We start from the raw sequence: 17,558 nt of genomic DNA, 5'->3' as shown, positions 1-17,558 counted from the left end.
AGATATTGTGAGCGTGTTTCTTCCGCATCAACAGACAGGCCAGCAACAGGGCATGTGTCCAAGTTACACCAAGCTGACAGGGTGGCTGATTGACCGACTGCTTAGAGGGCCATTTGATTTGCCAGGTGGCTGGTTGCATGGCATGGAGTGCTGTTAGCAGAAGGGAAGCTGTAATTAAACTGTGGTTTTCTTTGTGCTGGCTTAGTCATACTCTTTCCGTTGCTGTAATCGTTTCAGCCCACTTGACTATAGTGTTTTCTTTCTTTCTCTGACCAGACCTCTCTACGAGTCCCAACTTCCAAATATCAGCTAGGGTTTTAAGAAAAGCCTATAAAAGGATCAGCTAGATTCAATAAGATTTTTATAGTGAAGACAGATAAAAAGTAGGGGGGAAGGATTTCTTTTGCTATGATTAGTAAGCAAAATCCCATAAATTGCTTTCTTTCAGCACTTGACCAGCATTTCTGCATTATTTCAATGACTGCTCATACGTTTCTTTAGTGATAGCCTCCAAGGGCACACGCTGCTGCAGGCTCTTGATTGATAGCTGGGCTGCTGTCAGCAGACTGGCCTCCTAAAGTAGACCATGAGGAAAGAAGAGACCGGGGTGTATACAAGCCAAGTACTGTCAACTTCCACTGCCTGTATGGGCAGGGGACACTTGGGTGAAGTGGTTAAATGTGAGCCACCCTCAACATAGACACTGTTATGGAGTCACTTTCTCGCGCGCACTCTCTCACACATGCACACAGAGCTTGTCTCATCTCTTCTCAGCCTTGTCCTTGCTAATAACAAGCAACGTGACAGGACGTGTGTTTCCTCCTCACTGCTGGGAGCTCCTTCCTGGCTTCTGAACAACCCAATTACCAGGGAACAAGCCTCTTCCCTGTAATACGGATGGCACTCCACTTCAATGCAATGCATGCGCATGTGCACATACATATACACACAAGACACCTGTCAGGCTTCACGCAGGCAGATCTTCCATACCTACACACAGGACTAGTGACAGCCCACAGCTATTAGCACGCCACTACTTTGAAGAGGCTTCACTTTCTTTTACTAGTTATTCCTCCTAATGTGCTTGCTCACATTGAATTCTTCGTCTCTGCGTTTGAGGCGTTAAGTGGGAGGAAAAGTGTTTTGGAGACAGGAATAGAGGATTAGTTGTGTGAAGTGTGTGTGTGGCCAACACAGTAGGGGTTTGACAGATATTGTCAGATTTCATATAAGATGATATCGTGCCATGAGGGATTCATTTGCTAATGGCAATTTTCACAGTACAGTGATGCTGGTTCCACTTTCTCCACCACTGGGTCTCCCTGCAGTCATGCTCAAATGGTCAATTGCTCTTGTTTACATGAATCATGGGTAATCACTTTTTCTTTTCTTTTTTTTTTTTTTTAAATTTGAAGAAATTTATAAATAGAGCATGTGTGTATTTTCTCATTAACCCTTCTGGGCCACATTCTTTGTCTCCATACAGACCTCAAAACTCTTTGGAGAATGAAACCTGCTCGGAGAACGAGAACATCCCCAGAGGTTTGAACAGAGTCAACGCAGTAGGTACAGCATGCACCCATTGTTCAAGAGCATAGCTTCACATTTGCAAGGAGTGGACTTTTAATGGACTGATGCACTACAGTAGGTCATCAGGAACATGATAGCGCTGTCATCACTTTCGGTTTAATGAAGAGCACATAATGCATGGCAAAAGTGATTGATTTGCATCGAACCACACTTCCTTCTAGTCAGCTTTATGAGCAGCTTGACTGCATAAGCGGGCCTGCCATGTATGTTTGTGGCAGACTTTGGACCATAATAACGCCTCAGTGCTGTGCCTTCTCTACTTGTTATATCTGCGTTGAAATTCTAGACTGCGCTTTTTGTTTTGTTTTGCTTTTTCGTCATGTCTTTTTCACCTTAAAAAACTGAACAAAAAAACCAAAACCCTAACAGATAAATGGATAAATCGCAGGGACAGAAATAATGGGGGGCAAACACACAAAACAATAACAGATATTAGTACGCACAGTGTGGCTCAGATCTCCATTTTGGAGACATTAAATGCAGCAATTAGGGTAGCACTTTTAAATATACAGCGGCTGCACTGGTGGAACTTCCTGCAATTAGAGGCATGGCACTCTGTGTGAACTCTCGAAGGTGTCAAAGCTCATATCTCCCCCCTCCACCTGATCAGAAAGGCCCTGTGCTGGTGCAAAGGAGGGGTGGAGGGTAAAGGAAAGGGAGTGGGTGTGGGGTTAGGGGGGGTGAAGGCTGAGGCAGGAGACTCAAGGCTGTTGGCATGTGTTGTTTTTCCACTACGTGATCTCTATACCGATGTGGTTGGCATTAATTTTTGATGAACCATCGGCACAGCATACTTCCCTCTCGCCCTCTCATCCCTTCTTGACTCATCCCATTCTCTCCCTCCCTCCCTTCCTTCCTCTCTTTCCGTTACAGGCTTTTCACCCACATATGTAAACTTGCTTTCTTATATTCTGCACATCTTTGCTTTGGAGCATCTGTCTCGCCTTCTGGAACCTCTGTATCTTTGTCACAGTAGCTGAGAGGGGTTGAGGGATTTGGGATGAACTTCTCTTTTGTAGTCCCGCTTTTGCTTGTGGAAGCTCAGTAGAGATTTCCATTTTAATCAGCCCTAATGTACTGTATGTAGACTGTCAAACAAGAACTGCTGAGTTTTCATTGTTTAAAATCTGTTGGCGTTTAGCGGCACATCATTTCTGAAACAAACCATTAAGGTCAACATTTACAGAGCGTAGTCCAAAAGCTGCGTTCGGTATTCTTTAACTTGTAAAGCAATGCTACACAGCTTTACCCACCAGAAATAAGTATTGAAAAGGGACGAAGATTGCCATTGGTTAAAAAAAAAAACATATACCCCATAGCATGGGGAGGTATTAGACAACTATAGCGGTTGCCAAGTTACTTACTGTGCAACTGTGCAAACATCATGCACCACCCTTCATTTTATTATATTTGGCTTCCAAGGAGATCCAGACTTTATTGTAGCTTTTTAAATTGCTCTTGAGCAATAGTTCTCCAGACTTTCTGAAGGTCTTTCAAAGTTTTTCTCTGGACACTCCCTGCTTTTTCACTCTATTTCATTCTGGTCTTTGTAAACGATCATTTTCAGTTGAATTGTTTTTGGGGTTTTTTTGTTTGTTAAGCCACTTAACACTGGCCTATGAATCATTCAGGCATCAAGGGATACCTAATTCAGTAGACTAACCAGTTATTGTGTATACACATAACAAAGAACTGTGCAAAGAATCTGTTTTAAATGAGCAGAGTGAAGCTGACCCCCCACCCACTTGAAACGTAAAGGCAAATAGGCGGAGCGGTTAGTGCTACGTTTGTGCAGATTTGTGCAGGTAAAATTAGCGTTTGTGCTGCTACGGTTTCCGAGATATTAAACTTTATTTTATAGGTCATTCAAAGGTCACCATCCCCCCCAGACTTCTCCAAAACGGGCCAAAATGGTCTACTTTTTTAGTGCTACGTTTGTGCAGGTAAAATTAGCGTTTGTGCTGCTTCTGTTTTAAAGATATTAATGAAAATGTAAAGGTCAACCAGCCCCCCCACATTACCCAAATCCAACAAAAGTGGTATCAAACGTTTGTGCTACGTTTGTGCTGGTTTGTGCTGCAAAGATTTTCGTTTGTGCTGCTATCATTTTAAAGATATTAATAACAATTTCTAGAGGTCATCAGAGGTCAACCAGCCCCCCCCACATTAATTAAATCAAACAAAATGGGTGTCAATCAACTGTGCTACGTTTGTGCTGGTTTGTGCTGCTAAAATTTTCGTTTGTGCTGCTTCTGTTTTAAAGATATTAATGAAAATGTAAAGGTCAAAAGGTCAACCAGCCCCCCCACATTACCCAAATCCAACAAAAGTGGTATCAAACGTTTGTGCTACGTTTGTGCTGGTTTGTGCTGCAGAAATTTTTGTTTGTGCCGTTATTATTTTAAAGATATTAACAAAAATTTCTAGAGGTCAACCAGCCCCCCCATATTAATGGAATCAAACAAAATGGATGTCAAACGTTTGTGCTGGTTTGTGCTGCAAAAATGTTTGTTTGTGCTGCTAACATTTTAAAATGTTTAATAAAATAACGTCTTGATGCGTGCTTAATCATCCAGGTAAGTAAATCCCAAAAGGTTGATTCTGTTCATCTGGACATTTTCAGTTGGAGAAACGTTTCGTCACTCATCCAAGTGACTTCTTCAGTCTCAGCTGACTGTAGGTTTCCCCAACCATATAAACACCCGTGAGTGAAGTTGCCCCCCCTACCTTCTTCAAATCGAACAAAATTGATGTCAAACATTTGTCCTGCAAATTATTTTGTTTGTGCAGGTTATGTTTCCCTAATTTTATAAACAGTACATGTACAGTGAGAGAGAGATGTTACATCTGTCTTCACTTGCATCCCAGTCATAGAAGCGTTGGAGGTCGTTCATAAGAGATTACAGGATCATCCCAACCTCAGCAACAGGACCACTCTCAGCACTGATCAGTTGTGTTTGCTTTTGGAACTGTCTTAATTCCACCTATTTTGCATAAGGGTCAGTACAGGCAGAAATCTAGGTGTGCCATGGGTTCCCACAGGCCCCTGGTCAAAGTCACCAAACCAGTTCGTAAGCAGGTACAGGTGTGGCCAGAAGGGTCTTCAGAGGCACTGCTTTTCCACCACAGGCCGCCACACACGACAACACCACAGACTTTCAGGAATATACAGAAACTGTCACTGCCTACATCCCAAAATGCATCGATGATGTCACAGAGACCAGGACTATCACTGTCTGGGCCAATCAGAAACCATGGCTCACAGGTCAGGTTTAAATGCTCCTAAAGTTGAAAAATGCAGCCTTCAGAGCCGGGAATTAGGTGAGTCTAAGAACAGCAAGGGCAAACCTGTCACGTGGCATCAGCTACAGCAAAGCTTCAGCGACAGCAGAGATACTTGGAGGCAGTGGCAAGGAATACAAACCATCACAGACTACAAGCCCACTCTACAGACCGTGGTGACACAATCCCCAGACAGTGTGTGGAGATCCCTCCACCATCATTACTGAACCCAAGAAGTCATCTATCTCCTGCTTTAAGGACTACCGTCCTGTCAAACTCACCTCCATCATTATTAAGTTAAGTGCTTTGAACGGTTAGTCATGCATCAAATCAAATTATTGCTTTCCCCCAACCTGGATCCATTTCAGTTCGCATACCGGTCAAAACGCTCAACCGATGATGGAATTTCAACTGCCCCTCACTCAGCCCTCACACATCTGAACACTAGAGACTCATATGTCAGAGTGCTGTTCATAGACTTCAGTTCAGCATTCAACACCATCATTCCCCAGCAACTCATTCACAAACTGGATCTGCTGGGGATCAGCACCTTGCTGTATAACGGGCTGCTAGATTTCTTGACAGGAAGACAGCAGACAGTACGGGTCGACAGCAACACCTCCAGCCCAAGAACACTGAATACGGGGGCTCCCCAAGGATGTGTGTTGAGCTCCCTTCTCTTCACTCTGCTGACCCACGACGAGATCTACTACAGGGGTGAAGTTAACCATCTGCCAGAGTGGTACAGCAACAACAACCTGTCCCTGAATGTGGAGAAGACCAACAGCGACTCTACTTCCTCTGCAAACTGAGAAGCACAAGAGATTCAACCCCCATTATGAGCACCTTTTACAGAGGCACAGTTGAGAGTATCCTCACCAGCTGCATCACTGTGTGGTATGACTCCTGCACTGGGTTCTGCAGGAAAAAATGACAACGGGTAGTGAGAGCAGCCGAGAGCATTGTGGGGACCTCTCTTGCCTCCCTCCCCAGGAGATCTACTGCACCTGCCTCATCTGGAAGGTCGTCTCCATTACAGGTGACTCCACTCATCCCTTCAACAGCGTCTTCAGTTTGCTGCCATCAGGAAGGATACTGAAGAGCCTCCGGGGCAGAACCAGCAGACTGAGAGACAGCTTCGTCCATCGGGCTGTCAGGATGCTGACCATCTCTGGATCGAGAAGGGGGGCCCAAGGGTACATCTTTCGCCATCCTACAATGCTGTGATTGTAGCCATTCCCCACTTTCTGTGAATGGTACTCATGGCCATTGATCAATAGGCTTTGATTAGTTGTCATTGATCAATGGTCATAAGAATTTGCATACTAACAATCATGGAATTAACCCCCCGGCACATTGTTCATTCAGTGGCGCTAGTTTCCTTCACTATGCAAATGTACTGTTTATATGGTTGGGGAAACCTACAGTCAGCTGAGACTGAAGAAGTCACTTGGATGAGTGACGAAACGTTTCTCCAACTGAAAATGTCCAGATGAACAGAATCAACCTTTTGGGATTTACTTACCTGGATGATTAAGCACGCATCAAGACGTTATTTTATTAAACATTTTAAAATGTTAGCAGCACAAACAAACATTTTTGCAGCACAAACCAGCACAAACGTTTGACATCCATTTTGTTTGATTCCATTAATATGGGGGGGCTGGTTGACCTCTAGAAATTTTTGTTAATATCTTTAAAATAATAACGGCACAAACAAAAATTTCTGCAGCACAAACCAGCACAAACGTAGCACAAACGTTTGATACCACTTTTGTTGGATTTGGGTAATGTGGGGGGGCTGGTTGACCTTTTGACCTTTACATTTTCATTAATATCTTTAAAACAGAAGCAGCACAAACGAAAATTTTAGCAGCACAAACCAGCACAAACGTAGCACAGTTGATTGACACCCATTTTGTTTGATTTAATTAATGTGGGGGGGCTGGTTGACCTCTGATGACCTCTAGAAATTGTTATTAATATCTTTAAAATGATAGCAGCACAAACGAAAATCTTTGCAGCACAAACCAGCACAAACGTAGCACAAACGTTTGATACCACTTTTGTTGGATTTGGGTAATGTGGGGGGGCTGGTTGACCTTTACATTTTCATTAATATCTTTAAAACAGAAGCAGCACAAACGCTAATTTTACCTGCACAAATCTGCACAAACGTAGCACTAAAAAAGTAGACCATTTTGGCCCGTTTTGGAGCAGTCTGGGGGGATGGTGACCTTTGAATGACCTATAAAATAAAGTTTAATATCTCGGAAACCGTAGCAGCACAAACGCTAATTTTACCTGCACAAATCAGCACAAACGTAGCACTAAAAAAGTAGACCATTTTGGCCCGTTTTGGAGCAGTCTGGGGGGATGGTGACCTTTGAATGACCTATAAAATAAAGTTTAATATCTCGGAAACCGTAGCAGCACAAACGCTAATTTTACCTGCACAAATCTGCACAAACGTAGCACTAACCGCTCCGCCTATTTGCCTTTACGTTTCAAGTGGGTGGGGGGTCAGCTTCACTCTGCTTTTTAAATGGTGTCTTTAGGTACTTTGATACTAGCAGGTCATGGTAAAATCACAGAATTTGATCCCATTTATTTAAAAACCCAACAAACAACAACAACCAAATGGAACACAATCTGAAAGGCATCAAATTGTATGTTTGCACTAACAAAGTGATTCCCGAAGAGTTTTTAGCCAAAAACCCAGCCATCCTGTGTGCATCCTTAATAAAATGGAAGAACTGGACAAGTGGACTATTTAGAACTGACAGGCCTAAGAACCATGTACAGCAGATAAACACTGTCTGAAAGTCTTGTCTTTAAGAAATAGAAACAAATTCAGGAAAGACCTGACTGAGGACATGAGTTGAATCAATCTACCAATCTAGTTAAAGCCTGGATAGAAAAGTACACGATGAAACAGAATCGGTCAGAGCTCGGACCTCAGTATTATTATAACTACATAAGCTGATCTTGATGTGCTTCAGGAACCAAGGAGAACTATTTCTGAAGTCTACTTACAGCTCGGCTCAAAAGAATAAAGTTGGTAATGCCAAATATTGACTTTCGAGTTGGTTAATATTGTATAAACTCTGATTTGCGTTATACCTGAACTGTTTTTTGCTCCACATTGTAAACATGTTTATGGTGGGCATTTTAACATGGAAACATAAAAACATTCATTCAAACACAAAGACATTTATCGGCTTAAAGAGTTACACAAGTTTTTATTACTCATTTTGTAGCTTTCGATTTTATCACACACAAGTGCAGTTTATTGAGCGGTCATACGGTAATGTTATCAGTGCTTTAATGACCTGTGTGTTGGCTTAAGAGTTGCTACTTAACGTTTATTCAGCAGCAGTTTGATGAAAGTTCATCACTGCTTACAGCCATTTACAGGGATCATTCCTACCACCTATAGAGTTTTATTTTAGGAATATTATGTTGCATAATATGCAAGTATATAGATCTTTGCTTGCTCTTATTGGAGACACTGTATTTCTGTCTGAATGTTTCCTGTTGGCAGAGAGGGTGACATAGATGTTGGTGACCAGTGTTGTTTTTGACTGATTTTAATGGAGTTATCATTCACCATTGGAATTTTGAAATGTTTATTGCCAGTAAATGCATCTGAGGCACAGTTTAAGAAGCAGTAATGTTCACTTGGGGAATTATTTTCCTGCCGTTGCTTTCAGAGGTAGCAATAGTAGATGTCTTCAAATAGTTTTAAATATATCCAGTAACTGGCACAGAATACACTTCAAACACATTCCTTACAAATAGCATTGTTACAGGCTTTGAGCGGCTTTTTGGTCCAGGGATCAGCAGGCCAAGCAGTGCTTTACAGGAGTGTAGCAAGCAGACTGAGGGATATAAAGAGCAACACATACATTTAACTTTTCTATTAAAGTGTGAAACAGGGGATTTATAGAAAAGGACAGGCGGATTTATCCTTTCCGTGCTTGTAAATGCTGAGCATGCAATTACCCCTATAATAGAGGCGTTGTGTCCAAATTGGAACCATTAAAGTGATTTAACAGTGCGTGGATTGGCCCTGGCATTTGCTAGGATGTGTACACATGGGGTGTAGTGGAATGGGTGTTTAATCACTGCGTTTTAGTGCTCGGTAATAGCAGAGCAGCCCATGTAGAACACTGACGTGCCACAAAGTATAGCATACTCATTAGGTCCTGTAGTTTGGGTGTTTTTGATTTTTAGCTTGGAAATATTGGTTTGCTTGACTGATTGGTCTCGTTACTGATGCTGAAACTATAACAACCAGACTACCTTCTTTATGATGTCATGCCATCAAATAACTGAGGTTTAATATGCAGTGCAAAATAAAGATTATTGCAAATTATTGCAGCAAATCATAGCACACTCTAATCTGACTTGTCTGAATAGTTTATTACCTGCTCTGTTTTCTGATGCCGTTCTTAATGAACTGATTTATCTCATGATTGCAATGATTTTTGAGCTGCATTCAAGTCCAAAAGCAGACTGTGTAATTCTCTCTGAACACCTCCACAGAGGTGTATGAAGCAGGTAAGAGGTGGAAATAGCGTAGATCTTTCATTTCATTTCAGTGGATTTGTAGTTGAATTAAAAATTCTGAGCAATTCTGAGACATTTTACTAAATAGTCCTGATATTTTCACAGAATCAAAAGTAATGTGGGGGAAGGTGGGTTGCAAGTACTTGGTTGTAAATCCTTTGTAGTTAATGACTGCTTCAGGTCCAGAACCCATGAATCTCACCAGTTACTGTGTTTCCTCACCTTGGGTGCTCTGCCAGACTTCTGCCTCCTCCAAAAATGTATTTATTTATTTATTTATTTGTTTGTTTTCATCTATGCATTTCTGATTTCATCTCCATCGTCGACATTAATTAGTGACCTGGGTACTTTTGCTCATTACCAAAAGCCTCTTCCATCGTGCCAGAAACAAATAGAGAAAATTTCGAACAATTATGTCACTGTCTTTAATGCCCAACTGTGCACTGTAAATGACCACTGACACATAATTATTGTATTAAACTTTATGGCGCATCTTTAGAAAAAACAAACATAAAAACAAATTAAGCAGCTTATTAGGTACACCTTAATAGTTCTGGGTTGCATAAATTCAAGAAGGTGTTGGAAACATTGCTCATAGGTTGTTGGGTTTTTTTGTGTGTGTTTTTTTTTTTTTCTTTCTTTTTTTTTCTTTTTTTTTGTCCACATTGAGATGACAACATCACACAGTTACTGCATATTTGCCAGCTGCACATCTATGAGGTTAATCTCTTGTCCCACCAAATCCTAAAGGTGCTCTATTATGTTGAGATCTTTGTTATATTCAGGAAACCACTTTGAGATGATTTGAACGGTATGATACTGTGTGTTATCTTACTGGAAGCAGCCATCAGAATGGATCTGTGCTTTCATGTTGTTCATGACAAATTCTGTCTAAAAGTTGGACCAAAAACTGAGAGTCATTACAGCGGGCAAAGTTTTTTCACTCTTCTATAGTCCAATTTCGGTGAGCCTGTGTGAATTCCATCCTCAGTTTCCTGTTCTTAGTTGACAGGCATGACACCTGGCACTCCTGACCTCTGACATCAACACTCAACAACACTGACATCAACTGCTGCTCACAGGACATTTTCTTGGGGGAAAATCCCAGCCCATCTGTCACCGGATCAAACCAAACTGTCTTCATATTCACTTAAATCAACTTTCTTCCCCCTTCTGATACTTGGTTTGAACTTCTGCAGTTCATCTTAACCATGTCTACATGCCTAAATGCATTGAGTTACTGCCATGTGATCACTCCATCCTCTATTTCCTTCACTACTTCTCAAATAATCTACCGTTAGGTCCATAAGTGTTTGGATAGCCATACAATTTTTGTAATTTTCCTCTGTACCCCACCAGTGTGGTTTTATTTCAAACAAATATGCGAGTGAAGGTGCAGATTTCCAGCAGTAATTCAAGGAATTTAATAAAAGTAATGCATTAACTGTTTAATAATTACAGCTACTCTTATGGAAGCTGTTTCATGGCCAGGTGATGCCTGTTCCCTTGTTATTTCACTACAAATTAAGAAGATAACATACCTGGAGTTGATTCCAAGTGTTGAGCTAGCATTAGGCAGCTACCCACTGGAACGCTTAACACGAAGTCCAAAGAGATGTTGATGCAAGTAAAGGAGGACATTTTCACCTAGCGAGAAAGGCAAAAAATAGTTAGTCTACAATCAAGAGAACCCTTCATGAATGGAAATACAGAGGGTTTACACCAAGGTCCAAAACAATGGTTATACTCAAGAACATGAAGGCCAAATTAGGCTATACCAGAAAAGATCTAAAGGGCTCGCTGCACTGCTCTGGAAAATTACTTAGGAAAGATGAAATCAAGAAGAACTTGTATTAGAATGATGATGAGAAAAAAAGTATAGAGAAAAAGAAAAACATCTCATGATTTGACGCATAGCACATCTGTCAAACATGGTGGACCCAATGTTATGGCACGGGCTTGTGTGGCTGCCAGTAGAACATGGTCACTACTGTTTATTGTTGACATGACAGCTGATCGATGTAGCAGGATGAATCATGAAGTCATCAAGGTCGCACTTTGCTCCGATTAAGCCAAATGCTGCAAAACTGTTTGAATAGTGCTTCACAGTGCATATGAATAATGACCCAAAGCATATTGGAACAGTAACCCAAGAGTTTCTAAAACCAAAGGAATGAGATATTCTTCAATGGCCAGGTCTATCAGCGGATCTCAACCCAATAGAGCATGCTTTTCAATTACTGCGGATATAACTGAAGGCAGTGAGACCCACAAATGAGCACCAAGTGAAGGTGGCTGCAGGAAAATACCTGGTAGAGCATCTCAAGGAATGGAATGCAGTATTTGGTGATGTCCATGGATTGTAGACTTCAGGTATTCACTGAATTCAAGTATTAAAGATAACATATTAAAAATGTTATTTTGTACCAATGTGTGTGTGGTTTTTTTTTAAAAGAAAGAAAGAAAGAAAGAAATTAATTTGATTCCAAAATACTTAATGCAAATAAAATATGTTAAAGCTCTTGAATTAAAGCTGGAAGTCTGCATTTGAGTCACATCATGGCCAATTGACTCAAAATTATCTGTGCTGGTACAAAGGTTGAGTGATTGTCCAAATACTTGTGGACCTTTATGAAGAAAATGTGCAATATTTGTCTGTGCCAACCATGGTGGTCTGAGCTGGATTTGAACTGAACTGGAATCCCTACGTCTTTTTTCTTTCTTTTTTTTTAATCTCCTCCATTCCATTTTTCAACCTTTCAACTATTGTGGATGGCATTTAATACATCTTTGCAGCCTCAAAGACATTTACTGGAGCAAAGGAATTCTTCAGAATGAATACGAACCAGCATTCTCAATATTTTGCCTGCATGCGTTTTGCTGTCCCCTTCACCGCTTCTTCTCCCTCCCTCTCCCCCATCTCCACCTATTTTATTATTTTTTTCTTTTTGCCCCACTCTTTGCTCTGTGTGCGTTGGAGTGGAGCCCCTGTACAGGGATGGCGTCCTGGGGAGAGCTAGTAAAGCATTTATTACAGCCTTTGCAGTTCTGTGTTATACTGGCAAGCACAGAGCCACTCATGCTTGGCCTTTAACTTCTCTCTGAAGTTCAGCCATACATGAAAAGAGGGGGCTCTGGCCCACTAATTTATTCCTGATTTAATATTGTATTTGAAAAAGTGAGGAATGCAGTATAAATGAGGAAAAAAGAAATGGGTGGAATAAAATTGTGTACAAAAATGTAAATGGAGTCTTTTGAGAGGGTTTTTTTTTTTTTTTTTTTTTCCTCCCCCGCTAGTAGTTTGCTGATTAAATATCACGTGGTGACACTGGCAATGCCCAGCAGAGCTTTTGAACCTAGGATCTGTGAAGAATCGTTTTCGAGGCTTTGTGCGAGGGCTGTCTACCATAACTTCCTCTTAAGTAACAATATAGGGATGAGTGAACAGGAAGCGGGACTACTTTTTCACCACTACATTCATTTACTCACCAACTGCTCTGATATTAACTTTGTTGGGCACGGGGTGTAAGTGGAAAATCTCCCTCTATAAAAGAGGGAAAGAGCGAGGCGAATTAGCCCAACTCTCCATCTTTAATTTTTTTTTTTTTCCCTTCCGTGTTTTTTTTTTTTTTTTTTTTTTTTTTTTTTCTCTCCCTTGAAAGATCTCCCCCCTTTTTTCTCATCACTCCTCTTTAATCGCAACCTCATTGGCGGGTCGTACTCTTTTTAGGTCAGGGATTTTTTTTTTTCGTGTGTTTGTTTGGTGACATTTCTGTGGTATTTAATTGGCGTATTCACCATATGGACGGGGACAATGGGAAGGACATCAGGCACACCCTGATTTTTGATTTCTCTTTTCCGCCTCTTCTTTCTTTTGGGTGTGTTTGTCCGTTGTGTTCGTCCTGGTCGAAGGAGAGACCCTCCTCCACAGAGCTTGCAAGAGGAACCAAGTGGAAACGGTGCTTCAGATCTTGGTGCTTCCTGGCATAGACATCAATGTTAAAGGTAAGACTTCTCTCGCTTTCCCTTTTTTCCATAACCTCTATCTCACTGTCGTCTCACTTCACTCCCACTGTTTGCTCTGGGGTTTTGGAGAGCGATTAACACTGGAGGGGAAAAAAAAAGGGGGAGAGAAGAAATAGGAGTGTGTGCGCGTCATCATCATTGCCTTTAACCTTTAGCTAAAATGTAAAGGGTGTGTCTAGTAAGAGCAGGATGGGTTTGGAGTGTCAGATTTATAGATTTATGGCCACTTTGCTAAGTGAATTGAATCCCTTTTGATATTTCAGAGTGACTTTCTTTAGTCCCTTTAGGTCAAATATAATGACTTGCCCTCCTTTTATGGAAATGTGCCGTTTTCAAAGGTTTCTCTGATTTTGTAATCACCCCTTAATAGTAGACTAAATTGACTTGCATCTTGGTGGGGGTTATGGGGGATTCTTAAGTCTAAAATGCGATCAAGTAGAACTACGGGGCAAAATGGTAAAATAACTGCTGCCACATTACAGATTTCTCCAAAAAAGGCCTGATGCTAATTGAGTCAGAGCATGTTTGGTTTTCAGAGGATTTTCTTTTCTCAACTACAGCAGATTATCTGTCTGTCATTTTTTTATTTTTACTTTTTTATTATCAGTCTTTAGAATGTGTCTGTCTTTCTGTGTTTTAATCCTGGATTAAAACATGAAAAGATGCTGCAACGATTTTAATGTTTCTTTAAAACATTCTTTTTTTTACTCTTGATTTGTAGCTGTGTATTATCATAGCCTATGCGTTGTGAGCATTTATGATGTTTGAATGCTCTGCTTCCATTGCATTTGCTTTATATTTACACTTGTCATTTGTGTTTCAGGCATGTATCCTGCCATTATGTGTAGATGATGTGTATGTGCAGAGCTGATCTACCAGAGCCATTTCACTTCCTATTAGTTTGGCCCATTGTACAAAAGTTATTAGATAGTATTGTCCTAGCATGTGCTGATTGATTGACACGTCGAGTGACAATACGTCTTGCAACCAATAACTAGACAACAGAAGCATTACTAGACCAAAACAGAAACTTGTGTGTATAAGCAACAGGTGAATGAAAGTTGAAATCATAATGGTGCATGCCTTAAACTTGATCTTGGCATGCATAATAGCAATATAAAAGTATTTTACCACATGCAAAACAAATAAACATACACAAACAAACAAAGAAAAGAAATTAAAATTTTGGAATTATGGAGTATAGATTCATTTGAGCCCAGAGAGTGTTTCACAGGTTGTTTGGTGAGGTGAACAACAGGTGGATATTCTAAACTGTGATTGACATTGCTTCCCCATTTCATTTGACTTTCATTTTGAGTCAGCATTGTTTGTGCCTCTGTTTCCGGTTTGTTGATCACATAGACCATGCAGGCTGGACACCTCTGCACGAGGCATGCAACCACGGCAGCACCGAGTGTGTGGAAGCTTTGCTGCACCACCACCCTTCCCCTGTGCTTAATAATCAGGTGGATGGAGTGAGTCCACTGCACGATGCCCTGCTAAATGGACACATGGACATTGCCAAAATGCTGCTGGAACATGCAGGCAAGTAAACTCTTGCAGTACATGCACAGACTGACTGCTTCAGCGTATAAGCTGTTAACATTCTGTTGGCGGGAACTTATGCAATATAACAAATGTTGGCTTTATAATAATTAAACAATACTCAAATGTTCTCGAAGTAAGGTTGGTCACACATTGATAGTTTGGTGAATGGTTCTCAAACTCTGTGGCACAAACAACAAATTGAAAAGACGAAGTTAAACCAACTCAAATGACTACCATTTGATGCAGGGTTGAACAAACAATATTTACCCCCCCCCGAAGAGCTCATGCTTTGCATAGAGTTGGCGTGTCTATGTCTTTCTCTATGTAGCCACAATAGCTCGAAAGCTTTTGCGTGAATTCTGATAAAATCCCGTATGGCTGTAGAATGGGATCATGTTAACAATCCATTACAATTCGCCCTACATCCACGTCTTCAAAGTCCACTTAGTGATCCATTGGTCGGAAACTGACAAAGAGCCTCATAACTTCACGTCAAACTATGATTCTTACAAGTGTGTCAAAATATAGAAATGACCAGAGAAAGATCAGTGGGAGAAACATTTCATCACTCATCCAAGTCTTCAATCTTAAGAAGACTTAGCTGTGCAACGTGTTCTACAACAACTAAGTCATTATCATATATTTCTTGACTCTTGACAGTTGATATTGCAGAGCTTTGTAAATATAACATCCTTCCCTATATAGAGATTTGCAGATTTGGACAAAAGGCTGCAGACGACACTCTGCAGGAACAGAAAAGTCTGCTTTCCAAGTCTGATATGTAAGAATCTACTGTAGCAGAATGTTTATTGTATTTTTTTTAAATTGACAACATTTTGTGTTGAAATTTGAGATTATTTTATCTAAAATATTGCAGTTACATCACAAATATTGAAATGGTGGGTAGGTGATTGAATTCTAACATGTTTGAGTGATTTCCTGTGTCTATAGAGTAAAACATAACAGTAAGAAAGTTTCACACATTCTTTTAATTAAAAAATGACAATATTCTTGTGCATATGTATAAGTTCTGAACTTGTTTAATTGAAGTTCATAATTATTCTATAAATATTACACTGACAGCAGCAGCGTAAAGGCCAAAGTATATAGGACCACTGTAGATGGATGGATAAAGCAATAAATGGAAATGCATTTGGCCTTTTAGCAGCTCACATATTAAATAATGTATAAATATATTTAAGCAATGATGAACTTATTTATGTAAACAGGTGAATATATGTTAGGTATGGCCAATGCTTTGAAACAGACTGCTAATCAGCACAAGACCACATTATTGGTGTTATTTTTATTAGTATTAGTGGATTATTGTTTTTTTTATTGTTAACGTCACAGGATTAGCCTTAGTACTTTTTTACTCTAGCATTTCATGTGAATAAACTTGTATAATTTATACACAGTGTCGCTGCTGCTGTAGCCAAGATAAACTTTGAGTCCAACAAAGCAAACAAATGTAGTCAAGCGTATCAAGCAATTGAATGTCGTGTTTGACCTTATTTACAAGGCCACAGTTTTATCTTAATTACCCTGCTGGAAGAATAAGGACCTTGTTGATGAGAACGCTTTTAAAGCGGCACTCCACCAATGTTCCACATCGATTTGAGTTTGTCCATCACATGTGATGCTATTTATTCTCCAGTTTGAAAAGTTTTGGGGGGGAAAACTGACCTCATGATGGGCCGGCCCATTTGGGCATTTTATGGCAGAAAGTGTCTGCCGCAGACTAGGAAGTGGGTGTTTAAAGACAACAAAAGATATTTACCCATCATGGAGGGACAAACCAAAAGGTGCTATTAATTTGGACCACCCTATATATGTTTACACTGGTCATAGTTTAAGCCATTCGATAAAAACGCGGCACGAATTTTGATGTTTTCTAATATGCTGCAAATGGCGAATCTTGTTTGGTACAGAAACAGGATTGACATTGCGACCCAGAAGCTGTAGCAGTTGTCTGCTTCTTCACTGTATGAATTCTAGATCATATATACCATCTCCCTCTCTCTGCCCCCACTGCTAACCTTCATAATTCACATGCAATCCGGCGCTGCAGTGTCTGTCCAAAGAGATTACAGCACCGCCTCGTAAGATGTCTGTTAACGTCTTTTTGACAAGATTAGAGGAGTCAGGGTGCACCGCTCGCAAAATTCACATGCGGGTTTTTGCGGAAATGTGTCACAACAAAAGTAGTTTGTGTGTCTGCGTGTTTGCGTGCCACATGCAGTCGGAGCTCAGTAGGGTTGAGGTGAGTATGACGCGTGTCGGAGTTCAGGAGAGGGTGGCATTGCTGGTGGTATGGCAGCAGGTGACTTGGGAAAATGTCTGTGTGTGTGTTACTGTGTGTGTGTTTTTTGGGGGGAGGAGTGATATTTGCCAGCATTGAACCAGTCCCCCATGTAACATACCTCTGCTTCAACTCACTTCTCAGTTTGACTAATTATAGTTAATTTGATTCGACTTTCCCATTAACACATGTACATATTCTGTCCTCAAAAAATAAATTAGACTGGGATTGTTTAGTC

General features: G+C 40.6%; 1 protein-coding gene across 6 annotated transcripts in view; it reads left to right on the top strand.

The window, feature by feature from the left end:
• slf1 (SMC5/6 complex localization factor 1) overlaps nt 1-17,558 on the top strand; it is a 37,128-nt gene that overhangs the window by 10,439 nt on the left and 9,131 nt on the right. For 4 of the 6 annotated variants that reach the window (XM_086314004.1, XM_086314003.1, XM_086314005.1 and 1 more), the window contains exons 15-18: nt 1,282-1,371; nt 1,487-1,566; nt 13,357-13,449; nt 14,833-15,015. In XM_086314004.1, coding sequence (XP_086170130.1) covers nt 1,282-1,371; nt 1,487-1,566; nt 13,357-13,449; nt 14,833-15,015 — 446 coding nt within the window. The remainder of the gene's footprint in view (nt 1-1,281; nt 1,372-1,486; nt 1,567-13,356; nt 13,450-14,832; nt 15,016-17,558) is intronic. The other 2 variants (XM_086314006.1, XM_086314008.1) reach the window with 1 other exon arrangement.

Source organism: Aulonocara sp. 'chitande type north' Nkhata Bay, linkage group LG12, assembly GCF_057382095.1.
Source record: "Aulonocara sp. 'chitande type north' Nkhata Bay isolate Kocher_YH1m ecotype deep benthic linkage group LG12, A_spYH_male_GT1.1, whole genome shotgun sequence".
Taxonomy (NCBI): Eukaryota; Metazoa; Chordata; class Actinopteri; order Cichliformes; family Cichlidae; genus Aulonocara; species Aulonocara sp. 'chitande type north' Nkhata Bay.
Note: the sequence above shows the minus strand (reverse complement) of the source record. Positions and strands in the feature narration are given on the sequence as shown.